Source organism: Engystomops pustulosus, chromosome 7, assembly GCF_040894005.1.
Source record: "Engystomops pustulosus chromosome 7, aEngPut4.maternal, whole genome shotgun sequence".
NCBI lineage: Eukaryota > Metazoa > Chordata > Amphibia > Anura > Leptodactylidae > Engystomops > Engystomops pustulosus.
Genome location: NC_092417.1, coordinates 49,666,910 through 49,694,326, shown reverse-complemented (window position 1 = coordinate 49,694,326; position 27,417 = coordinate 49,666,910). Strand labels below are relative to the sequence as shown.

The 27,417-nt window shown below is 43.7% G+C and overlaps 1 protein-coding gene across 4 annotated transcripts in view; it reads left to right on the top strand.

Annotated features, from left to right (window-relative positions):
* Positions 1-5,425: 5,425 nt before the first annotated feature.
* Positions 5,426-27,417, top strand: part of PPP2R5E (protein phosphatase 2 regulatory subunit B'epsilon) — a 57,935-nt gene continuing 35,943 nt past the window's right edge. For 2 of the 4 annotated variants that reach the window (XM_072115845.1, XM_072115841.1), the window contains exons 1-2: positions 5,633-6,000; positions 14,500-14,663. In XM_072115845.1, the coding sequence (XP_071971946.1) occupies positions 14,507-14,663 (157 nt within the window). In that variant the 5' untranslated portion in view covers positions 5,633-6,000; positions 14,500-14,506. The other 2 variants (XM_072115844.1, XM_072115843.1) reach the window with 2 other exon arrangements.

Sequence of the window (27,417 nt, the reverse complement as noted above, 5' to 3'; positions counted from 1 at the left end):
TCAGCGGCGGTCCCAATAGTCCACTGTGGATACGAGGTAATGTAAAGCGAATCTGTTACCAGGAATATAATTGTTTTAGCTGGGGACCTGTTACAATAGCCTAAAGCGCAGAAGCGCATTGTCAGCATTTTGAATACTGTTACCACTTTATGAAACTTTATTTCACATTACCTGGCTCCCTGCCTGCAGTGCGTGGTGAGTCCCAGGGGAGCAACTACAGCAGCCTGTGAACATGAAGTGTATAGGGACACAACAAAAATGCATTGCAAATGCAGTGTGGTTTTCACTGATGCATTGCCATAGAAAAGATAGACCGCAGTCATCAGTTTTTTTTCTACGCCTGTTAAAAAACACCCACAGATTTATGATCTGTAGCATATGTTTTAATTGATGTGGATCACTGTGAAGACAACAAATTTATATAGGTTTTATAATGTTTTCATACATTTAAAATTAAAACCTCCTGTACAAATTTTTTTTTTATGGATTTTGCCATCTTCTGGTGCTAATAACTTTTTATACTTTGGTGTACGGAGCTGTGGGTGGTGTTGTTTTTGCGGATTTTGATGACCTTTACAATGTTATAATTTTTTGGACTGTGCGACCTTTTGATCACTTTTTATAGAATTTTTTATTTTTAATGGCAAAAAAGTGCCATTTTCGACTCTGGGCGCGATTTTCTGTTACGGGGTTAAACGCAGTGAAAAACCGTTATCATATTTAGATAGATCGGGTATTTTTGGACGCGGCGATACCTAATGTGTTTATGATTTTTACTGTTAATTTATATCAATTCTAGGGAAAGGGGGGTGAGTTTTTAGGTTTTTTTATTGTATATATATTTAACTCGTTTTTTATTTTGCTTTACTGTATTTTAACCCTAGGTTGTCTGTAAGATCCTATCATACTACTGTATAGACTGCAGTATATGGGGATTTTTACTCCTCATACATTACAATGTGCTGATAGGGTTAACCCGAAGTATCCTCGGGTCTTTGATACCCGAGGCTACCATGGCGATGGATCGCCGCTCCCCGATGATGTCACGGGGAGCGACGATACTCGGAAAGATGGCGGCGCCCATGCGCCGGCAGGGATCAGCATGAAAATACCCGCGATCGGTGCTGGCGCCGATCGCGGGTGTTACCGGTAAGCCTTTGCTGCAATATGCAGCAAAGACTTACCGGCTGTGGAGAGAGCTCGGCCCGCGAGCCCTCTCCATGTACTGGGACCTGGCATGTGACGTAATACTACGTCACATGTTGGTAAGGGGTTAAATTAATACCTAGTAAAGGCTACATTTTAAATGTTCTGTATTTCTCCGATTTTCATTACTTGCTCCTAAGGTACATGATTTAGACAACGGACGGTCACATTTAGTCAGTAACTGTGGTTTATATCAATTTTATAAAGAAGGGCTCAACAATATCACACAAATTTAAAAAAACATCTTAAAGGGAACCTGTCACCAGGCAGCTCATTTTCACTAAAGACAGGGTGCAAAAGCCCATTACAGCTGCATTATAAATCTGGCTTACTGCTTTCTCTAAGCATTTGCATTACAATATAATTGTGTGTTATAATGTACCTGGCATCCTGACAGCATCCTCTGTGTGATCCCAAGGTTTGGGCTTTGGTTTGGATGCATTTAAAAAAACAACACGTGACTTGTCTGTGCTGCAGACTGCTCAGCTCTCAGGGCGCGTTCACACGTTGCGCTTTCGTCGCGTTCATAATGCGACGCTAGCGCACAGGGGGCGGAGTTTGAGGCGATCGCATATGCGTTTCCAGAGAAACGCATGCGATCGGGTTATCAATCGCATGCGTTTCCCGGGAAACGCATATGCGATCGCCCCAAACTCCGCCCCCTGTGCGCTAGCGTCGCGTTATGAACGCGACGAAAGCGCAACGTGTGAACGCGCCCTCAGCCCTCACCATGTAAATCAAACACACAGACATACTAGTGTGTGCCCCCTCTGGCAGAATCTGCCTTTCTTTTAGCCTCTTATTCGCTAGTTGAAAAAAAAGGCTTTATAAATATGCAAATGAACCTGAGGGACTCAATGCTCCTTTAACACCTATGGAGCCTGAAGCTCCTCAGGCTCATTTGCATAATTTTATAAAGCCTTATTTGTAAAAATGAGTGCATAAGAGGCTAAAAGAAGAACATATCCTGCCAGAGGGGGCACACACCAGTATGTCTGTGTACTTGGTTTACAATACTTCATCCTGGTGGTAAATGTCCTTTAAATACATCCATAAAAAGAGAGCAGACACAGCTACACTACTTCAGAAGGTCATACAATTCAGGCCTTATGCACACAAATGTGCAGAAATGGAAAGCACACAGGGGGAAGTTTGCGGCCAGTTGAAAATGCGAGTGATGAGTACTCATTACCCTTCCCATGTCCATAGTTACCTGAGAATGCACCTGCTCTATATCCTGTGACACGGCCGCCCTTCTTGGACTCATTTACTAAGAACAGTGCAGTCTGTATTGTGTGCAGTTTTTCATGTGTATAGTGCAGAGTGGGCCAGATTTAGGATTTCTTGCGGCCTCTGCACTACACTTTTTATGGTGCACCTTTAACATGGGCGTGCGACTTCTATTTGACTTTGCATGTTAAATCTGGCTCATGGTGCAACTGAGCACCAAAACGCCCCCTTCAGAGCAGAACTTTGGGTCAAGTGAACCATAGAATGTTCTATTTTCCAAAATGATAGTCTTCTTAGTTGCTAACTAATATTTACCATATCTCAGCTGCGTGTTGGCGTAATTTTATAAGCGTCCTTTTGTTTTATTATGATGCTAGAAAGATCAAACAGCATTTTCTCAAATTTTCAAGAAAGGTTTAGAATCAATTATTTTAAGGGACCATTGACCACGGGATCTAAGGGGTTAGACAGGCCGGACTGTTAGGGCGCGTTCACACGTTGCGTTTTGACCTGCGTTTTCATTGCGTTTGAAACGCATATACAACAGCTGAGGAGAGGTGATTTGCCTAATTTCATCACTGTTAACGCATGCGTTAACAAAACGCATCGTAAACGCGATGTTAATGCATGCGTTAACAAAGCGTTAACGCATGCGTTTTGTTAACACATGCGTTAACATTGCGTTTACAAACGTAAACGGTAATGTAATTAGGCAAATTACCTCACATCAGCTGTTGTATATGCGTTCCAAACGCAATGAAAACGCAACCAAAACGCAACGTGTGAACGCGCCCTCAGAGAAGGAGCCCGGCTGTCATATGACAACTGGGTCAGTGTTCTGCCGAACTTGGGTTAGACTGACGTAGAAACCCCTATGGATGGTCACTAGGAGGTTAATATTGTGCTAAAAGTGTTAGGGCTGCCACATACTAGCTGTGTTCGGTCCATTATCACAGAACGTGAAGAGTGCCATGTCACAGACTAACGACATAACTGGGGACGGAACTCTGTGTGTCATATATATCGATATGATGCTTAAAATTCCATCCCCGGCAGTGTGGTCAGTCCGTGACATGGCACGCTGCATTTTGTGATCATGGATTGAAAACTCGCTGCTGCCTGAGGCAAGCTATAGAATGGCGCCCCCTCTGCCCCATCCAGAAGTATATATATAAAAATTTTTTTTCGTAAGTTGGTTCTCCATGCAGTGTCTCGCGCCCATGCTGACATCGGATGTGAGCAGACATTTGGCCACATTTATCAAAAACCGTGCAGAGAGCTTAATTTACTTTTTTTGGATGCGCTTTGTTCATGCAGCAGAATTGTGACCCACGGTCACACCCATTGTTTTTAAGGGCGCGTTCACACGTTGCGGTTTGACCTGCGTTTTCATTGCGTTTGAAACGCATGTACAACAGCTGAGATGGGGTGATTTGCCTAATTACATCACTGTTAACATTTCCATTTACAAAATGCATCGTAAACGCGATGTTAACGCATGCATTAACAGCGCGTTAACATTGCATTTACAAACGTAAACGGTAATGTAATTAGGCAAATCACCTCTCATCAGCTGTTGTATATGCGTTTCAAAGGCAATGAAAACGCGACCAAAACGCAACGTGTGAACACGCCCCAAGTGCCATGTCCTGCTTTAGGGCGCTGTCCCACGTTGCGTTCGCAAACGCAGACGCATTCAAAACCGCGCCCACCGGGGCGGTCCGCGGTCCGATCGCATCGGCGTTTCTATGGAAACGCCTGCGATCGGGAACGCAAAACACCGGCGGCTCGTACCCGATCGCAGGCGTCTCCATAGAAACGCCGATGCGATCGGACCGCGGACCGCCCCGGTGGGCGCGGTTTTGAATGCGTCTGCGTTTGCGAACGCAACGTGGGACAGCGCCCTTATAGCTGGTGACAGTGTCCAGATGCTGACCCCCCCCCCCCAGTAGGCGTGGCTTTGTCTGCGTTTTCAAACGCAGACAAAGCGGTGCGTGTGGCACCGGCCTGAGGGCGCGTTCACACGCTGCGCTGTGTCACTTTTTTGACGCATTCCAAGCCTGTTACAATGTTACCTCAGCATGTGATCCAGGTTGGAGCCTTTGGAATGCTTCAAAAATGCATAAAAAACCGCAACATAACGCATGGTGCGAACCCGCCCAGTGTGGGGCAGCAATTAGCCAATGCAGTAGATATCAAAGATTAGTGTTGTGACCCAAGGAGTTAAAGGTGCAACCAATATTAAAAGCATAAAGAGCTAAACAGCAGTGGTTACTGTAATAGACGTCACACCTGACTGTAGTTAGAGCAGGTACTACAGCCCCCACATCTGACTGTGGTTAGCGCAGGTATTGCAGCCCCCACACCTGACTGTGGTTAGCGCAGGTATTACAGCCCCCACACCTGACTGTGGTTAGCGCAGGTATTGCAGCCCCCACACCTGACTGTGGTTAGCGCAGGTATTGCAGCCCCCACACCTGACTGTGGTTAGCGCAGGTATTGCAGCCCCCACACCTGACTGTGGTTAGCGCAGGTATTGCAGCCCCCACACCTGACTGTGGTTAGAGCAGGTATTGCCGCCCCCACACCTGACTGTGGTTAGTGCAGGTATTGCAGCTCAGAAGCAATTTGTTGTCCACAGCGCAGCCACATGGACTTTCCTTAGTGTCAGTGCAGACACATAACATTGCACTTGCAGCCTGAGGTCTAGGTCATGATATTTTCTCCTAGCTGGAGGCAATAAATACTGCCCATCCTCTAAACCAGCAGTTGATGCAGAAACTTGCTGTGTGCACTGAACCTTAGTATATTATTACAATGCGCTTTATTTATCTATGCAATGAGGGTGACACCTCATCCCTGTGTCACTACAGTATTTGCATAGCATTCTGGGACTTGTAGTTCCAGCGGATAACCTACGAGGCCTGTCCTCCGGTGCAGTAAAAACAACACCCCATTCCTGCACACCATTTCCCGCCCTTCCCCCCTCTTCCATACGGGCACTTCCCGCACCGACCAATCCCACAGTCCCTTCACCAGCGCTCTGCGCTCTCACACTAGCCTGCTAGGCTTGGGCCCTCGCCTCTCTGCTGGTGTGGAAGCAGTGCGCCGCAGCCAATCACAAGGCGTCCTCCTTTTGAACCTTCAAGTTCGTCAGTACGGAGCTGGGCGGAGCTAAGGATCAAGGCAGGTTAGGTTGTGTTTGTGTTCTGAGTGCCATGGACTCAGCCCAGTGATATTGACAATAGAGAGGAAATTGACAAGAGGGGGGCACAGTCCTGACCGAAGCAGCAGCGCTCCTCTCCCTCTGCCCCCCGGGGACAGACGCAGCCAAGGCCCAGGTCCGGGGAATGTCACTCCCTTTCTCGCAGGGATTTTCGAGGTGATTGTGAACGGAGAAGGATTATCCCGGGCTCGCAGGAACAAGCTGCTGCTGGGGGAAGCGCTGAGGCCTAGGCTGCGAGCAGAGACACCCACAGGGAGGGAGGGAGAGCCCTCTGTGCCAGAGCACCGGTCACCAGGAGAACCCCTGCAAAATCTCTAATCCCTATTAAGAGCTCCAAGGTAATCCAGACACATTCCTCACAGCAGCACCGGGTGTATGTGTGTCTATAGGGGGCACCGACCCTCCCCCTTCCTGTATGGCTGTAGTATACGCTGTGTGTGACCTGTATGGCTGTAGTATACATTGTGTGTGACCGGTATGGCTGTAGTATACACTGTGTGTGACCGGTATGGCTGTAGTATACGCTGTGTGTGACCGGTATGGCTGTAGTATACGCTGTGTGTGACCGGTATGACTGTAGTATACGCTGTGTGTGACCGGTATGGCTGTAGTATACGCTGTGTGTGACCGGTATGGCTGTAGTATACGCTGTGTGTGACCGGTATGGCTGTATTATACGCTGTGTGTGACCGGTATGGCTGTAGTATACGCTGTGTGTGACCGGTATGGCTGTAGTATACGCTGTGTGTGACCGGTATGGCTGTAGTATACGCTGTGTGTGACCGGTATGGCTGTAGTATACGCTGTGTGTGACCGGTATGGCTGTAGTATACGCTGTGTGTGACCGGTATGGCTGTAGTATACGCTGTGTGTGACCGGTATGGCTGTAGTATACGCTGTGTGTGACCGGTATGGCTGTAGTATACGCTGTGTGTGACCGGTATGGCTGTAGTATACGCTGTGTGTGTGTGACCGGTATGGCCCTAGTATACGCTGTGTGTGTGTGACCGGTATGGCCCTAGTATACGCTGTGTGTGTGTGACCGGTATGGCCCTAGTATACGCTGTGTGTGTGTGACCGGTATGGCCCTAGTATACGCTGTGTGTGTGACCGGTATGGCCCTAGTATACGCTGTGTGTGTGTGTGACCGGTATGGCCCTAGTATACGCTGTGTGTGTGTGACCGGTATGGCCCTAGTATGCGCCCTGTGTGTGTGTGTGACTGGCTTGGCCCTAGTATGCGCGCTGTGTGTGTGTGTGTGACTGGCATGGCCGTAGTATGCGCGCTCTGTGTGTGTGTGTCACTGGCATGGCCGTAGTATGCGCGCGCTGTGTGTGTGTGTGACTGGCATGGCCGTAGTATGCGCGCTCTGTGTGTGTGTGTGTGACTGGCATGGCCGTAGTATGCGCGCTCTGTGTGTGTGTGTGTGTGTGACTGGCATGGCCGTAGTATGCGCGCTCTGTGTGTGTGTGTGTGTGTGTGTGACTGACATGGCCGTAGTATGCGCGCTGTGTGTGTGTGTGACTGGCATGGCCGTAGTATGTGCGCGCTGTGTGTGTGTGTCACTGGCATGGCCGTAGTATGCGCGCTGTGTGTGTGTGTGTGTCACTGGCATGGCCGTAGTATGCGCGCGCTGTGTGTGTGTGTGTGACTGGCATGGCCGTAGTATGCGCGCTCTGTGTGTGTGTGTCACTGGCATGGCCGTAGTATGCGCGCTGTGTGTGTGTGTCACTGGCATGGCCGTAGTATGCGCGCTGTGTGTGTGTGTGTCACTGGCATGGCCGTAGTATGCGCGCTGTGTGTGTGTGTGTCACTGGCATGGCCGTAGTATGCGCGCGCTGTGTGTGTGTGTGTGACTGGCATGGCCGTAGTATGCGCGCTCTGTGTGTGTGTGTGTGTGACTGGCATGGCCGTAGTATGCGCGCTCTGTGTGTGTGTGTGTGTGTGTGACTGGCATGGCCGTAGTATGCGCGCTCTGTGTGTGTGTGTGTGTGTGTGTGTGTGTGTGTGTGTGACTGGCATGGCCGTAGTATGCGCGCTCTGTGTGTGTGTGTGTGTGTGTGAGACTGGCATGGCCGTAGTATGCGCGCTCTGTGTGTGTGTGTGTGACTGGCATGGCCGTAGTATGCGCGCTCTGTGTGTGTGTGTGTGACTGGCATGGCCGTAGTATGCGCGCGCGCTGTGTGTGTGTGTGTGTGACTGGCATGGCCGTAGTATGCGCGCGCGCTTTGTGTGTGTGTGTGTGTGTGACTGGCATGGCCGTAGTATGCGCGCGCGCTGTGTGTGTGTGTGACTGGCATGGCCGTAGTATGCGCGCGCGCGCTGTGTGTGTGTGTGTGTGACTGGCATGGCCGTAGTATGCGCGCGCGCGCGCTGTGTGTGTGTGTGACTGGCGTAATGCGCGCCGTGCCCGTCATATTTAGAATGCATACAATCTGCAGTGTGCATGTGTATCTTACTTGAGTACCTGTAGCAATATACTGTGGATAAAGTATATCCTGTATACAGCTTGTGCGGGGCGCACTCCCTTCGCTATTCTCTTGTCAGTCCGTGTGTAATATAATGAATTCATGCTGGTCCTACTTATGGGGATACTGGGTGAAGGCTTTGGCCTATAGTGGGCACTGTGACTGCAGGGGACAGTGATTGTTTACATGGCTGTGTATATTGGTTGCTGTAACAACATGTCTCCGGTGCATTTGTTTCATCCCTGTAACTTACAAGGATGACACAATACAGGCTGCCATATTCAGAATATATCAGAATAGGGAATTGTTCATGGTGCATTTACTTAAAGGGATTTCACAGGACTCTGATGTCCGGGACCTTTAATGATTAGTGGGAGGCCCCGTGCATGCAGACATTTTAATACGGGTAGCACACGGCCACATTTCAATGGACAATAGTCATTCATTTAAATGGCCATATTGCCCACCATACCATAAAATACATGTCCTGTCTTCGGAAACATTTATGGTACGGCCGTCCGGCTTCCTATGTAGAGGGTTGAGGAGCGACCCCACCATGCTGTACCCAGTTGTGTGCTGTGCCCAGGTATGACCTGGGTGGGATGAATGGGCTGAGCTGCAGGATGGGGCCCAGTGTTGCACTTTATGGAAAGTGGTGGCCTCATGTTTTGATCCTAGAAGTGTGATGGATGCGCTCAATCATTGTGTGCACTATCCCTAGATGTCTTAGACTGTAATATTGTGTGACCCTGCATGGCTGGCTCTTGTAATGAAGTGTAAGGCTGCATTCACATGATGCGTTCGCTGCTGCGTTTAAACCTAAATGCTTGTGATTGGGAATAAACGTTTTCCGGGTAAACAATGCAAAATGCATGTTGCTCCTTCCCATTTTCAAGCCTTTAGGTCTTAATGCAATACAGTTTGGAGAAACTCTGGGGACCTAAGGCTGCCTTCCTTTTTGTTGCGTTTTTGCCAGAATGCACATTGGAAACACATGGGTTCTGGAATCGGGACCGTATAGGAGATTTATCACATTCTGGCGCCCCCTACCGCCATGGCGGATACATCAAGACCTGATGATGTATCAGGTGGCTGCACCAGTGTCCGTCCTGGAGTAGTTTTGAGTAAAAACCTATTTCATGTTTTAAAAGTGCGCGGGCCCCTTCACACCCCCTTTGCATGTAAATAATTCAAAACACCTGTAGCACATTCCAGAACACGTGTCTCAATGGAAATGCATGTGTGTTCTGGCAAAGCCCCTCAACCGTTTTCAAATGCTGTCAGAACGCATCCAAAAAACGCAACATGTGAACAGGGCCTGAAGGTTGGCTTTGAAATGGATTGTGGACACCAGCTATGTGACTGGTTGGCCAGCACTGATATTGAACAGTACATGTGACACTGCAGTGACTGGTGATGTATGTATTGCTCTTTTAATAAGATGCTGTTTTGCAGTCTTCACCTTCTTGCACTTGTTTCCCCCATTACACATTCACACAAGATGGCTTGACTCGGGTAGGCCTGCCCTCCTACATACCTAGCATAGAGACATGGCAGGAATGCAAACCGCAATTACAGGAAAATCGTGTTTGTTTATCACGTGTGAGGACTACAGAATGAACACGTCTTTACTGTTCCAGAAGGGGTTAAGAAATATTACTCTATGAAAGTCTTAAAGAGGCCTTAATAATTGATGATAGAAAGTGGTACTAAATATACTCTAAGGAAGTCTACGTAACAGATCCTGACACCCATCGTATGCTGGTATTGTTGTAGAACATTGGACTTGCCCTTCTGCGTTATAAGTTGCATCCATTACTGAGGTACCAGATGCAGCAGGACCCCTTGTGCCCTCTTAGGGTCACACATTGCGTCTCAAAACACAATGTGTTTACGTGGCCTTAGGGTCTGTTTGCTGAGACATTTGCTGTCACTTCTTTTGTAATGTTGTATTCTTAGCGAGCCTGTTTACATTGCTATACAATACAATTTATATTTAGCTAGCACTGTTTCTGCTGACAATCCACTTGTTGATGTAAGTTTTTCTGCCTACAACATCCTGATTAGTTTTAAATAGACAGATGCCTGCATCATCGCTGCTCATCAGCACACGTCTGAGGTGCTCACCTAACCCTATCCAGTACCTTCATGCATGTCTACTGTCACAGGGGTTCTCCTCTGACTGATGGCAACTCGTAAGAATATCCCAGCAATGTGGGATGATGATGCTGCACTGGCCATGACGTTCTCTTTTTGCTACATGGCTACTGAGAACTGTACTAAGAATTGACAAAGATTTTGGCCTGGCCTCGTGCTCAATAAGGGCCTGTTCATGTCTGTGGTGCTCACCAGTTTCTGTTTTTCAACTATTGATTTCATTGGACTTGTAATGGTGTAATACAAGTTTCTTTTTTACATCTTCTGTTGTGCGAGTAGTTTTATGCACAATTATTTTTCCTTCTGAAGTAACGGAAGGGTAAGGATAGTATCCTTTTAATGGATTCGTCCAGACATGCATCCAAGACATACACCCTGAACACAGATGTGAACTTAGTTAAATATGGAAGGGCATACTGCAGTTTTCGATGTGCAGTATAAGCCGATAGAGGGGCTGATTAACCAAGGCTCTACGACTGAAAAGTTGAAAGGAACCTGTCATCAGGATTAAACATTTTCCCCTAATCGCCAATTTCTGTAGACTTTTTTTTTTTTTTTTTTTTTTTTCTCTTTCAAAACTTACAAACATCCAATTTTTCATATGCAGTTTTTGATGCCCAAACCTGGAGTGGAGTGAAATAGAGGGAGCAGCACCTCTCAGTGGTATGTGCTTCCCCCCTGCTTTTGGATTTGAAAACTGCATTGGGATTACCGTATTTTATGGACTATAAGGCTCACATAAAAGCCTAGGATTTCCTTAGAAATCCAAAGTGCGCCTTATAGTCCGGTGCGCCCTATGTATGGCGCAGGGCAGCGGACCCTACTTACATAGGTCCCCGCTACCGGAGACAGCAGATCTCCAGTGGGAACTGCAGACCACGCGGCACGAACAACTTCTGCCACGTCGGTCTGCAGTTCCCGCAGAAGATCTGCTGTCTCTGGTAGCGGGGACCCATGTAAGTATGGTCCGCTGCCATCCTCCCCCCTGAAAGGACCCCCTTCCCCGCTCACCTCTCCGGTCGCTCCGTCTCCGCTCCGCCACGCCCCCGGCCACCCTGCGCCTTATAGTCCGATGCGCCTTATATATGGAATAATTCCATATATAAGGCACATCAGACTGATGCGCCTTATATTCCGGTGCGCCTAATGGCCCGGAAAATACGGTAGTATTAAGCAGGCTATGGGAACCCGATGTGCGGCTCCTTTTAATATATTGTGTATTTATCTCATGTTATCCAGGCCGCTTGGCTTTCTTACATCTACTCTTCTATGTTCTTTTCTACATTTTAAATATCACGGTCTTGCTCTCATATTGATTAGTTCCTATTTGACTGACCTTACAATAAATGCGAACACTTACTAAAACATTTAACGCATCAAATTGACCGCTTGACCCTTGGGATTTACTCAACACTTTTCTAGTACAACGGCAGGTCAGAGTCAAGTCTGATAGCAGAGCAGCACAACGCTGAGAGCTCCAGCAATTAAATTTCGGGTCATGTTCACGAAGGTGATTGTAAAATTCAGAGATAAATGTCACATGTTACAATGTGGATTTTATCCAAAAGAAATCTGATTTGTAGTAGTACTTTTTTTTTTTTACTTTTTACTAACAAGGTTTATGATTGCAACTAGGTGTTTCCATAGTCTTTGTCAAAATGAAGTTTATCAATACCACAATTTGACCCCAAGCTGGTAACACCCAGCTGTCAGTTCATAAACTTTCAGCTGTATTGGCACATACTATTATCATAAAAATGTAAGGTATTGCATGGAGAAATGCACACGTTTAGTACAGCAGAAGTGATGGGTGCTCTATGGTACGAAGTATTGTATGATTCTATAAACTAGTTTCAAATGGAGATTATTGCGGATTTGTAATCCATGACCTTCCTATCTATTCAGAGATAAGTTTACTGCGTCTCGTAGAGCCTCCTGTGACATCAGTATATTGTAGAAGGTCTGGTGCCAGGTTTCAGCACGTTGTAGGATCACTGGTGATGAGTGCAACAGGATCTGTAGCGCATGCCAAAAACTGATTTGAATAATGCTGAAAGCGAAGGAAGTAAAAAATTATTAGGTCAGAAAGGTGGAGGAAGGGGGTGACATAGCTTCATGGCTACTACAGGTCAATGTTGAAAGGGTGAGAATAATTAAAAAGTAAATAAGATTCCTGTACTACTCGAGTGTATATACTTTTCCTAGAGCAGTAGTCTTATGTAGCACTGACTTATTAATCATTCCTATATTTCTATAGCACCAACAGATTCCACAGCGCTGCACACAACTTTCCTAATCAGTCCTCATGTGACATTACTGTATCTTATGATATTGTGTTACATAGCGGGTTCTGCTTCCCCCTCTTGAGGACTACCGTGTGTGTGGTGGGTACAGCGCTTGCGCAGTGAAACTGCTGTGTACTGCTCCGGCTTCATTGCATTACTGTACAAGCAGCACCAAAGACGGTTCTAGCACAGAGGGACTAGCTAAAGTGCTAAACCACCAGTCCACAAGGGCCTGTGGGTGTTCCACAGGTCCTCTTTAAAAACTTTTTTCTTATATTATGACCTTTACTATTTATGTGTGAACAAAAATGTCTTGGTCACTCTTTAAACGGGTTGTCCAAGACTATTAAAAACTCTGCCGGGGGGAGGAGGGGCGCTGTACAAATGAAATGAACATCTATTTGCCTTCTCCTGGCGACCCCCAGAGTTTTTAATATTCTCGGACAACCCCTTTAAAGCCTTGTAGCCAGCGGTAATGGTAGGTTCTTCATATCCCTCTGGACCCCTCCCCTTTTTAATTCTTTTTAATGCAGGGTTTGGCATAATATCCAAAATGCTTCCCATTCACTGACTTAAACTTTCTCAGTAAGTGTTTGGGAATCTGCTATGGCACGGGTAGTATGTAGTTGCAGTGGGCGCAGGGTAGCTTGCAACTTATCTAAAATTTAGGAAACCTAGAGATTTCTAGCAGCCTTTTAGCAGGAATCCGATCCCCACTGATCTCACATTGACTGCATCGATGAGTTGTAAATCACAGAAACCCCTTCAATATTTTTGTAGGAGTCTGTTGGTCTTCTGTCTCTTATTTGGGTATGTGCTGATGCTCATATATTCTTCCATAGCTGCAGGCAGTCGGGGCTTGCTGGGAGTAGTCATTACTAGGAACAGACTATGGTATAAAGCAGGAGAGCGGCGCATGGTAACCTCATGAGTTTCCCTTTATCAGATGTATTGAAATAAGCCGCAGTCTTATAGATGGATCCAAATGGGAAGAGAAATGTTGTTGTTCATGGAGCAGCATTTATTCCATGGTGATGTGATATTCAGAAAGGTGTTCACATATTTTGCATAAAACAATCATAAGTACATTCGTAAGGCACAAAATTAGACTAGATTCACTACTTCTTTAAAGGGGTAGTCTTGTCTGAGCATTGACATTTAATTTACTTCATCTACTATATGCAAACATTTCTTCAATTGGATGGTATTAAAATATCCTATAAATGTCATCCCTTAGAAAAGACACTGTTGTCCTTGGATTTGACCACTTCAAATCAGCACTGAGACCCCCACTGATCAGCAATTGGCCCTATCCCGTGGATAGGGCCTAACTTTTGTTTGTGGGAAAACCCCTTTAAAACTTTAATTGTAGTGCTACCATTTTCCTTTTTACTATTGTGGATGGACTTTGTCTCGGTTGTGAGCATGCACCTGGCAGAATTTACCAGTAAGTGCTGCTTCCTTCCATTTTTGTATTTTGTAATTATTGCTTTGTCTTACAAGCAGCATTTCTGTCTATCCTCCATCACCATTTGTTTTGTTGGTGTGGAAAGAAGTATTTTTTTTTAATGGGATTGGCTATGTGACTACAGAAAGCATCACCATAGTAGTATAACCAAGTGAATGCTGATCATGGTATACAACCCTCTAAACTCTGGGACTGGTATGTGGGGGCCCATGGACAGCCTTGTTTGGATTGAGACTACACCCTTGATTGCCTTTTAAAGTCAAAAATTGCCAAAACCATAATCTCTTTTGTTTCACGTCTTGCAAGATTCTCCTCCAGGTAGTATACAAAATGTTTTTCTCTCTTTTGCTGCAAAGAAACCGTCTCCAGGGCATATTTAAAGCTTAAGCAAATAGAAATTCACCATTACTAATTTGGCATATTTTGCTTTAGTCTAATTCTCCTTATTCTTCCTTCCAGTAGGGATATGTCCTCAGCACCAACCACTCCTCCATCAGTGGATAAAGTAGACGGATTTTCCCGGAAGTCCGTCAGAAAAGCCAGGCAGAAGAGGTCACAGAGCTCTTCACAGTTTCGGTCTCAGGGGAAGCCTATAGAGTTAACACCTCTGCCTCTGCTTAAAGGTAAGTGTGGTATGTGTACAGTATACCTACGCTTATGCAGGATGTATGAAGAAATCTAGATATACATGCACCGAACACCAATACACACGTTAGCCTATGTTCACATTAGTGTTCTTTACAGTCTTTTTGAGGGCTAGAATCAGCAGTCTGCAAATACTTATATTGACTTTTAAAATCTGTGAAGGCCATCGGGATTTTCTTGGAAAGATGACTGATCCACACCATAATTTTTTGTCTTTCTAAGAGGAAAGCTCATTAGTTTGTATCTCCTACATGGATGACACATGCTGATATATGGGGATACATGGAGCACTCTGTCAGTGGTGTATATCAGGACGTCTCCTGCCACATACCTCTGAAAATGGGCTCTAGTTGTGTTTCTAGAATAGTTGGGTCACTACTTTAATGATTGACATAACTGCACAAACTCAGATATTCTCCTACTCTACTGTGGCAACGAAGTTGAACAAACCAGAATAGGAAAAAAAGGGTGAAAAAAAGGGAAATACTGTGAATAGTGTAGTCTGCAGGACTTTTCCTGCTATCGGATATTGACGTTTTGTGGACATCTTTTCTTAAATTGAGGCTAAGCTGAGTTTTACAGAGACCTGGTCTCACTGGAACTTGCCAGGATTTGTACTATAATATATAAAATCTACAATACTGTCATCTTGCAAGCAGGACCCTCATTTTTATTATTACAAATGCCCATGTTATTAGTCTTTTTGTGTTCTATTTTGACTTTGTCCAACATGATCTGTAAAGCGCTGCAGTAAATGATGACGCTATATAATGTTTTGGACCGTAACTAGTACAAGAGTTGCTAGTGTGGGATGACGCTGTGAAAACCATTAGAATAATAACTTCTCATATTTTAGTAAAACGTTACTCAAGAACTTTTCTGATGGGGATCAAAATTTACGCTCTCAAGTATTTCACACTCTGTTCTTTGGAAGGGATGGATGCACTGATTATTGCCATTGTGTATGTTACACTGATCCGCATTTGTCTTTGTCTCGAAGGGCCATCTTATTGCTAATAACATTTGCATATCAGATTTGTGATCATCGGATAGTGATGTTCTATGTGATTTGTGGTTATATAATCAGTGGGTTGTATCCAGTTACATGAGCCAGTAAATAGTGCATTGGCTCTGATCACCAGCTAAAGAAGTAGAAGGGAATATTTCCAGTAAGATTAAGATCTCCACCACATATTATTTTTCCCTCTGTTTATAACATGATATACAAATTATTGTGCAATTTCCAGCAAAAGAAACGCCATGGTTTGGAATAGTAGATCATAACTCGTATTTCCTTCTCCCATATTAAAAGATTCTGAGATTGAACATCATCAAAAAAAAAAACTTCTATGTGCTTATAGAACCAAATGTTTATAGTTATTACATAAAGATGTCCTTTCCTGTACTGGCTTCTTATCACCAGTGATCTTACCCATTGCCTTTTGAACTAGATGGACATAAAGTTGGAGACTTAGCCCTCATGTACATGGATGTAACTTTTGCCTGCGTGCTATCAGTGGATTCAGTGCATAGCACTCAGACAAATTCATATATATGGTGGTGGTTTCCACAGCCCCATGTGTTAACTGTCTGCCTATGTCAGCGGCTCAAGCAGTCTTTTATTGTGAGCTTTGGGGTGTGTTTTTTTTTTAAAACTTTTTGCATAACACATGCATTTAAAACGCATGCCTTTTTGGCTGGTTGGAATCCGTTTTTCTTCTTTTCTGGAAGTGTAAGCAGCTGTGACAAGGTAAACACAGCTGCTGAACTTCCAGAAATGAAGAAAAACTGATTCAAACCAGCCAAATGCTCGGTAACGTGCAAAAACGCGTGTTTTAAAAAACCCATGCAAATTGCAACCCCATTTAACCCCAGACATACATGTGACAGAATAATACGTCATATGTCTGCTGCGAGTGTATAGAGAGGGCTAACTGGCTGAGCCCTAGCCATACAAGGTGGGCGTTTGCTGCATATTTCAGGGTGTTATATGGGTCATCTGGGAGCGGTGAACTGTTACCATGACAGTCTCGGGTCATACAAAGACCCGAGGACGTCTCATTTCACACCATCTATTACAATGTACACATAGCACATTGTAATAGGTGATGTGCAACATCCCCATATACCGCCATACTTGTTCATGTAAGGATCAATCAGACAACCTAGGCTTAATGTACCCTAGGGGGATCTGAAAAATGGTAAAATAAATGAAAAAAAAGTAAAAAAAAATCAAATTTCCCCCTTTTCCCAAGAACTGATATAAACGGTGAAAATCCTAAACATGTTGGGTATCGCCGTGTCCCAAAATGTCCGATCTATCAAAATATAATTACAGATATTCCCAAGGTTTAACCCCAGAATGGAAAATGGCGCCCAAGGTCGAAAATGCCACCTTTTTGCCATTTTGCAAAATATAAAAAATGATCAAAAGGTTCTACAGTCCTCAAAATGGTAGAATTGAAATGTCTTCGAAAGTCACAAAAATTACACCACACACAGCTCTGTACACCAAAGTATGAAAAAGTTATTAGAGCCAGAAAAATTTTTTTCTTGTATAAAATGTTTTTAATTTTTGTAAATGAATGATCGTACTGACCCAAACAATAAAGGAGACTCCTCATTTGGGGTGCAAAGTGAAAGCCGTAAAATCCAAGGCGTTTGGTATTTGGGGCATTTGAATTTTTTTCTGGCTTCCTACTACATGGCATGGAATATTAAATACCGTAACTATGAAGAGCCTCACACAGGCTCTTTACATGAAAAAAATAATGTTATAGATTTTTGAAGATGGGGAGTGAAAAAAACACAAAATTAAAAAAGAGGGTTTACAGCCCATGCCGATGACACATGGACTGTAAAAACAAACCACGGATCCATTGTTCGGGGCACAATATAATGCATTTTTGTGTGCTTGGGTTTACTTGGACCATCCCCTAAATAAAATTGGCGCGTCTGTCAAATTTGCACAATAATTTGCATACATTTCTGGCACAGCTTATGATAAATCTGTCATTATGATAAATCCCCTCCATCCCCCCCCCCCCCCCCCCCCAAGAACCACTAAACTTGACTCGTCTCATGTGAAAATGGGATGAAAAGAGTCATATTTGCCTGACTTTGGGGGAGATATATTTGTAGGGAAATGGGTGAGATTTCGCATAAAAGGGAATTTAGAAAGGAAGTTGGAGAAACTTCCTTTTGTATTAGTTTATTCTGTTTTCTTTTATCATGTATCGCTCAGGGCTCCTTCTTTCAGGTAAAAATGAAAGAAACTCCTTTGTAGTCCTTTGATAGTGCATGTTATCACCTTCCCCAAAGCCTCATAAGTGGCACGGCTTTGGTCTTGGTCATTTGGCTTCACCGGATCCTTTGGATTGTTGTAGCTGCATCTATTGGGAAGCTTTGCTGTCACATAATAAGCAATGCAAGAGAAGTATGCCTCTGATCACATGTTCTCTTTCAGACCAATAGGATGCCCTAGTCTTATTAATTATAGCACATGGTGTAATTACTCTTAATTGATGCTCCCATCGGAGCTGACCTATTTACATAATTGTCAAGTTCCTTTTATAATGAAGTTGTTGATGTGTTCCTTTGATGCACGGTCTCTTCTAATATCTTAATCTCTGCACGTGAAAATGAGTGCAAGTGTCAAATCATTGCAATGTAGCGTATGGCGACACTCGGGCTTATGAGTACACAGACTTGTTACTATATAATGGAGGCATTCCCTGTAGTAGCAATGAAACTGGATGTGAACAGCTATGCGATGATGAAGCATTGATAGCAACGGTGTATGAATGGAAGCGACTTGTTGCGCTGTCCATGACTGGGTCTGATGCTGCTGGGATATGAGGTAGGTTGTCATGGACCCATGTAGTCCAGAAAATCAACGGTGTGTAATGAAGAACTTTTATTTCTGTGTCCTTAAGAACTTACAGCCTGATGATCCTGTGATTTCTCTCCTGCCCTGGGCAGATTTTTTTTTTTTTTTAAATAGAGAATTGTTACAATATGATCACAAGTAGATTTTATTTTGTATGTCCTTGTTTTTTCTCCAAATAGCCTCGTATTTTTCTGGTAAACATTTCCATCCAAAGTCCAAAAACAAATGAAGGAAAATGTGAACAGAACCTATGATGATACATTTACCCACACTGCAATCGTGCAAACACTTTGGCATTGCTGTTTTGCGGGCAGCAGACATTAACACTTTGTGACTAGCGTGCAGTGACACCCCCCTAATAACAAAGGGGATCTTAAAGGGAACCTGTCACCACATTTTTCACAAATACAGCTAGTGGCAGGTTCCTATAGAGTCCTAGTAACTATCTGACCCCCTTCTTTTATCTAAAAATAGTTTCCCTCAGATCCCCATAAAATCATTTATGATCTTTCCTGGTCTATAGATCTATGCATCTTTGGAGCGGGTCAAGGGCGTGGCCCAATGTCATGTGACCAGTGTGACATCATCAAAGTTCCTTTAGCTACTTAACATTAGCAAACTACCCCATTTACATATCTGTCCACTTAAAACAATCACAGCAGCCTTCACAGGCTGTGATTTCATGTGATACAATATGCTGTGGTTTCATGAGATATATGCTTGGTGTACAGTTTTCTAATGCTAAAAATCTAAAGGACCTCCGATGGTCACATGACATTACAGCTGCAAACAGAGAGACGATGGAGAGGAGCTGTTGGATTCAGCCCGAGGAGGCCAAGCCCACCTCGATTCGCTGTAGCCATGCTTAGATACCAGGTGAAACTATAAAGTTGAATATATGGGAATCTCAGGGGAATCATTTTTAGCTAAAAGAAGGGTGTCAGTTAGTTACTAGGGCTCTATGGGAACCTGTCACTACCTGTATTTGTGAATGTGTCGACAGGTTCCCTTTAAGTGACCAAATGTGTTCATTGCCAAGAGGAATAGCAGAGGAATCACTTCAAAATTGTTAATTTATATTCCCTACAAAATGTGCCTTGCTATGAGCAGTTTTTGGATCAGAAGAAGTTTTATATTGGGAGATATAAGTTTTAGGATTAGAAGGCCTTTTAGTAAAATAGCATCCCATAAAATGTGAGTGTGTGTGATATGAAAGCGATGGCCGTGTAAGCGGTGTGTAATGAAGCGCCTGCAGTTAATATTCCTGTGCATCGCTGAATTAGTTGGCGTAACTCTTACTTTCTTCAGTAGCTTTATTCTTTGTTGTCCTCAGACTAGTAGAGGAGCATAAAGTAAGCACAAGGGAAAATGACATGTACTAAGAAAAGATTACCATTGTAAATGCTATGGACCGGTCTTGTACATATAGGGTAACCATTAGCCATATGCTTTCCAGCGGAATTACAATATTTCTATGCTGTGTATTATAACTTCACAATACTGGATGCCATAGTGTGTGCAATGCGCTTTAACTTAAATAATTGACTTCTTTGGCATTTTTGTAACCAAGGAGTTTGCCCCGAAAAAGAGTGTACCAGGGTAAGGCCTAATTTACACAAACCTGAGGGGGACTTGTGTACGACCGCATGTATGGTCACCCCTCTTCTCCAGCGTGCTTGTCTGAATTCACCCGAAGTTCAATCCCCTAACCCAGTGGTGGCAAACCTATGGCATGGGTGAGCCACCTCTATGGGCACCCTTGCCATAACCCAAGGGCAGTGTACGTCAGACAGGACTTAAGGCCTCTTGCAGCCCAGGACCCTAGAAGGAAGCTACAAAGATAATCCAAACTTTTTCTCCTTTTTTTTCTACTGTAAGGCTTGCGATCACTGCCCTAACCTATGGAATTGGCCAAATAGTAAACCCAAATCACCCTGAGCTGCATTTGATATAAAAGAAGTCTGGGATTGGGTTTTGCTTCGGGGGGCCCTGGGATTTCTAAATAGGGACTGTCCCTGGAAGTCCTTGTTACTACAGGGCTCCTTGGAGGATTTTTTTTTTTGTGCTCTGTTTTGCCAATTGTTGTGGGTCCCAGTTCCGAACCTCTAGCAATCTGGCTTGTATACCCTTCAAAGGGAAGATATCCTAGAAATAGAATTGTTACATTTCATGGGGGAAGCTTTATCTATTTAAAAGCTACAGGCGGTCCCCTACCCAACATTTTTAAAATCCAATTGTCAGAGACCAAAAAAGTTCTGTCTGGGATTACAATGATAAAATATACAGGTCCGACTTATATACAAATTCAACTTAAGAACAAACCTACAGAACCTATCTTGTATGTAACCCGGGGGCCGCCTGTACTTGACTGGAGTATCTTCTGTGGGTCCAGCAAAGTTTATGAAGCTACTGAAGATTGATTTGTCAATCTAATCCCTTCTAACTCGCACTTTTTGTACCAAGCTGTCGCAATATATTGAACAACCTGTCTGCCTGGTTATACAGTAATACTGGCCCATTTGGAATAGTTTAAAGTCTATAGATGCAGAGAAACGCTCCTGCACAGCCCTGTTTCTGGAAATACTTGGGATGGCTGTCCTGGATTAATCAGTTTAGCATGTTCTCGTAGACCACACAGGTTATTTGTTGATGTCTGGGCTACAACAGAGATCCATATCCAGTCACGGGTTAATGGGCTGGGAAATGCAGGCTGCCCACATGTCAAGGGAAATCATCAAGACATCAATGTGCGGCCGAGTAATTGTCTTCATCTGTGATTGTACTGTATTCCCTGGATACAGAATATCTGATTTCATTTATATCTGGGGATTCCTCATCCAGGGGTTGATGGCACTATGTAAATAAAGATTATTATTCTATTACATTTACTTGTGTAGTTGGGGTTGCATGTAATGTTGCTATTTAAAAAAAAAAAGTGTTATTTACTTGGGTACATATTGTATAGAGGATAAAATATTAGGTTTATATTGTATATTTCTGTATTTGGTGTACGGTGTCTTGGTATGATAGTCTTGTTGTTTAATGTTTAACATCGACCCCATCAGGTTTTGTCATATAAATACTGTAGTAATTGAATTCCACCCAATTTCTTGGGCCTCAGTCTCAGATATCCAGCCAAGGAAAAGGTCTCCCTGAGACGGTGACATCACACAGATCAGCGAGTCTTCAGGAAGTCGCCTCCCTTCCATGTTACAGCCAAGTGTGTCTGCAGATTATCCTTCCCTGTGCTTGGATTGTAATAATCCACATCACTTTTCCTTGACTTCTATATGAATAGTTTAGTTTTATCTTATTGCTTATAGATTATTGATTGATAATCTGCAGCTAAACTTTCTGGGGGAGATTTATCAGAAGTGTCTGAAGTAAAACTGTTCTAGTTGCCCATGGAAACCAATGAAGTTCAGCTTACATTTTATGAACCGCAGTGGGAATATGAAGGATGAGCTCTGATTGGTGGCCATAGTTCTGCTCTGACACTTCTGATAAATCTGCCCCAGAGTCTGTCCATAATAGAAATACAGGGGCAGGAGGTTATTGCCTATAAAATTCCTTTACTCTGGTGAGTATCTGATACTCCAGCCTGACCAGAACTGACTTTTATTACAGGATTACATATAACCAGAGGCAGGAGACTGCAACTGGAGGGAATGTGTTCAGAAATTCCTCTGAAGAAAAAAAAATTGTATGTTAAAGGGGATGTCCAGTCACAACAATCATCCCCTATCCACAGGATCCCCAGGGATCATGAGACGGGGATCTGAATAGAGCAGCTGGTCGCACATACAAGCTCGATAAAGAAATCATTATCGGCTCCCCCCCCCATGTACATATCTCTGTGATTGAAGATTGTGTTTGGACAGACAATATTTCCTTGGTTGTTTTTTTTTTTTTTTTTAATCAATCCAGCACAAATGTAATCTTTTCCAGTCTTTGGTCCATTTATTCATAAAGCGTCATTCATAAAAGCAGGTACGGCATCACCATATCCATAGCAGGGCAGAAATCGGCCTACATAATCGGGAGTATGAATAAGAATACCCGAGAGGTTCCAATTGGATTTCTAAACGCAACCCAAACAGAACATGTGACATCTGACAGAGGTAGACTAGTACACGAGGCAACTGCGCCCATGTCCCATCTGCCTTTTGGTTCGTTTGAGGTACAATGGACATTGTTCTCGTGATCCTACCCTATGGACCCTCACCAATTAACAAGTTATTGTTGTGACGGGGGAATGATTGATGTAAAGTTATCGTTGTGGGTGTAGGGAGGGATACTAGATGTTCAGACCGCCTATATGTAAATTGCAATTAGTCCTATCCCCTCTATATTAATATGATACAGATCATATGTTTTACTTTGTAGTGGTCCAAGTGGGACCATATACAAGTAGAGAAAGGTTACCTATTCAGTCATGCACCATGCGTGTAGCTCATTGATTTCCATGGGTGCTGTGTACTTCCTAACTTGCCCTTTTGGCAATTACCCTTTTGGTAATTAAATTGTAAACGTGGGTCTAATGGAACTATATATTTGTGGTGTTTTTCTGCTAAACTGCTACAAACAAAAAGCAATGATTTTCTCTTTGGCTGAGATTAGTGTGAAAACGCTGCAGATTTTATAGAAGGAAAAATTCACTGTAAAAAATGTACAACGTATCAATGACCTACTGCATGACCGGCAAGTTTCCACATATACTGTAACACCAGCAATTTCAGGTGTGAGATTAATGGATTGAGCCCTTTGCAGTGACACATAGACGTATCTTTCCTATTATTGGAGGCTTCTCCAGACAGTAAGCAATTGATTTGAAAAGAAGCAGAACCTGTTGCTTAAAAATAACTATATTAATATATAAACTAATAGTTGTAGCGTTACACCACGCAAACAAAACATTGTGCAAAGCAGAATAAAACCTTTTCTTGTTCATGGACCGGCTAACCCAGTTTTGTGAGGACAATGAAACCTTAGAGCATGGATTTACTTATAGAGAAAACAATATACCTTATGTAGCTGATGTTTTACTGCCTTTTTTTAATGCTCAATTATAATTATTTTATGCGGATTAAAAAAAAATGTTACCTAAAAAAACTTTTATTACCTTTAACCCTTAGCCCTTCTACTCTTCTTTAAATGACGATATCTTTGCAATAATTGATTTTATAAAAATATGTAAATTAAACTTGGACACTCCCGCAGGCGTCATCCAAGCTGTGAGCACTATGTTGGCTTATAATTATTCACGCCTCTACTGGCGCTTGTTCCCTCCTTCTCCCTAACTTCTCAGTCTCAGGAAGAGCTTGGAATAATTGATGGAAGCGTAAATAATTATAAGCCAACAGAGCCAATCGTCTCTCTGTATTCGCAGATTTTATCATTACTTGGGACAAGATCCTATTTCATGATCATAATATCGGCATTTAATTCAGATTACCTAAAAACCTGGGGCAAGTAGTACATTTCCTTTAAAAATATGTACAACTTCAATCCAGCTCACTTCCTCGGGCTGAACCACAGATGCAGAGGATGCATGTACCTTTTTTTCCCAAACTGTAATGTGTCTCCCTGCAGCTCCTTCTGCTGACAGGCTGGGCTGGAGGGGGGCACACTTCAAACAGTTACATCTTCAGAACCATGTCACTAGTCATATGGTCATATTAAAAAGGAAAATCTCATCTTTAATATGATATCAGAATTGTGTTTTCAGGTGTCAAAGAAATTGAGATCCACTGTATTTGGGAAGTCAGGAGTGACAAGCTGTAAATAAATAAAATCACCTTTTGTCTGCAACTTGGATAAACTTGGATCTCTGGATCTTTGGCTCCTAGATCTCAGGCTACATTCACACACACGTATGGGGGACGTATATACAGACGACGTATATATACGGCTGATAAACGTCCCCATACACTTCTATGGGCTCATGGCATGTGCGGCACCGTACCACTCCATACCCTGTGAAAAGATAGGACATGTCCTATCTTTTAACGGCATACGGCACCGTATCCCTATGGAGAGGGGCATGGGTGAGCAGCGCTCACCTCCTCCTCCTCTCCCTGCGCGCTGCCGTGTGCCCGTCGTGCTACGATACGGCGGGCAACGGCAGTGTACATGTAGCCTCAACCCAGATATCCTATTACAGTGGAGACATCAGCAATATGTGTTTCTAAGTGCCAGGATTCTGAAGATGTGCAGTTGGCCGCTGTCATTACTTCTATACATGTGCTATCTGTACTGGGTATGTACAAATAGGATGTATCTAGCCTATTTATTGTCATAAAGGGGTTAATAGGTGCATCCCAACTTATTCTGGGGCACTTTAATATTTTTTCCTCAAATCTCTGCTGTTCTTTAGCAATCAGCGCTGTTATTTTGGTGAGTGATAGGCTATTTGGGCGTCAAGTGGAGACCACCAGGCTGTCTGCTCTAACACAACCCACTGCCTTACCCCTAGTCATCACAGGATTTGGCTGTCCTCAGATGAAAAACTCCATCCTCTATCTAGAGGCTTGGGTAGTTCTGGATGAATCTGGAAGGACAAAAACTAGAATACTGATGGCCTATCCATAGGATTTTCAGTATTCCTTAGCAGGATTGTGGTTAACAATTATATGATCACCTACCATGGAGTGGTAGGACACATGCTTGACCTGCCCCAGCATCAATCGGTGAGAAAGGGAATGCCGTTGTCTTGGTCAGTGGGGTCTCGGCAGTCTGAGAGTGTTATTCCCTTTCACAACCCTTTTACATTGGCTGTGTGATTCAAATCTTCTAGGGAAATGTTCCAGAATCTGTATAATAATTTCTCTGAGGCACGTGAGTAGGGTACAATGCATTCTAGTAACGTTGAATAATAGACTATACGTTTATCTTCCATGGCTCACAAGTTTCCTCCCAGCTGAGGCTATGTCTTGTTTGTAGCGCTCTCCCACCAGTTCTCATTGTTAGTGGTTACTAAGGATCGATGCTTTACACCTACCCAACCTTGTGTGACTGCACATAGGCGTCTGTACAGTGTTATTGAACATGACAGCCGGCTTCTCCATTCATTCCCATAAAAACCTGCAGGTAATAGGTTTATGTGACATATTTTCTAGTGTTTTCAAACATTTAGGGGTTTGTGTACGCGTTGTTTTGTCTGGCGCTAGTGTTGTGAGGCAGGTGGCTGCGATTCTTACCTCTGTTGCTGTTTGTACTACAGTTTTCAATTAGAAACCCGCCAAGCTGTCTGCTGAAAACCGAAAGATTTTTGTTTGTTTTTTTTTTTTTTTTTTCCCAATTACCTCCATTCCTGTAGTGTACTATAAACGAGTTAATTACAAAGCAAGCTGCAGTACCAGGCACGGCCACTTTGCGATGCTTGGTGCTATATTTGACATCTAATGAAGAATCTGTAATTCTAATTGAAGTACTGAGGCCTCTTCAATCCGATGATCCATCCTTGCTGGAAGTGTATCCCTCTGATCACTGAAGATAAGACCCTTTTGAAAAAGCTAAGAATAGAAAGAAATCTACCTTTTTAAACCAGGGACACTTACTCATAGATCCAGGCACCGTGACTGGTGTTATCCATGCCCTCCTTCCTTCTAAAATCCTATCTCTTATATTTAAATGTACTGACACTGGGGCGGCACCATGTGACCTTAAAACTGGCAACGGGAAGATGCAAATACTTGAAAAACCGAAGGGCTCATTTACACACCAGTCTGTGGGGATGTATATGCAGGGGCTAATTTGTGGCCGCATATACGTGCCCGTAGACTGCAATGGCGTCCTAGTGGAGGAACGGTGCCACACGTGGCACTTTTCCACGCCGTACACCGGGAAAAGCTAGAGCATGCTATGGCCGTGCGCCACTGTTTTCTATGGAGGGGTCGCCTCCTTCTCCTCTCCAGCGCATGGTGGTATACCCGCCAAGCAGGCATACCGGCATGTGAATGTAAGTAACCTTAGATAAATGTATATTTCACATGTTTTAAGGTTTGCACTACATGCAGAGCTCAGATGCATCAGTCTAGAGTGCGGCCTCCAGCTCTGCTCAGGATGTGTGTTGTCAGACAGTGCCACGCTTCCTTCCTTTTTGAAGCGTTTTGAGCAGCGTTTGTTATAAATATTTCCACAGATCAGGACTCTGTCCGAATGTAGAAGCACGGCAAACACTGTTACCGACCCAATTACTAGCAGGGCTGATCCTGCGTAAGCCTTTTCCTCATTTATATCACTGTTTAATGAGTGAAAGGAAAAGGATAACTAGTATTTGCATTGGATTTTAATATTAATTTCCTTTTAAAATCATAGGGTTTCTGCTTCTCTGCTGGCAAAGTCATCCAGTCAAGGTAGTATGATATGTGGCATATGGCTATCTAATCCCACCCCTCGAGACAAATGTGGGCAAAAGACTATCCTTTATACATTTCCATTTACCCTTTCTCAGGCTGCTGTCACAAAGTGTTCTTGGTGCGTTTTTTAAACTCGGACTGCCCAGGCCACAAACATGACATGAGTAGACCTATTTGGTCCATGGATTATATCCTGAATACCCAATTCATGTTTTATCACTCTAACATTTTATATCTGTTTTTGCAACTCTTGACGTAATAAAATGAAGTTATGTTGCAAATGATGAATAATCTCTGTGCATTCTCTGTATGCAGCTCATAGGCAGAGCTGTGTGTCTCCTTGGTCACAGACTACAAGCAAGTGCTGTGTAGCCTGATCAATAAAGTAGCTGTGGACATGTTCTTGAAGCCTAGTGGCTATTGAATATGGTAGTGGTGTGTGCACTTGCTCTCCCATGTTGGAGGAGTTGGTTAGGGATCATA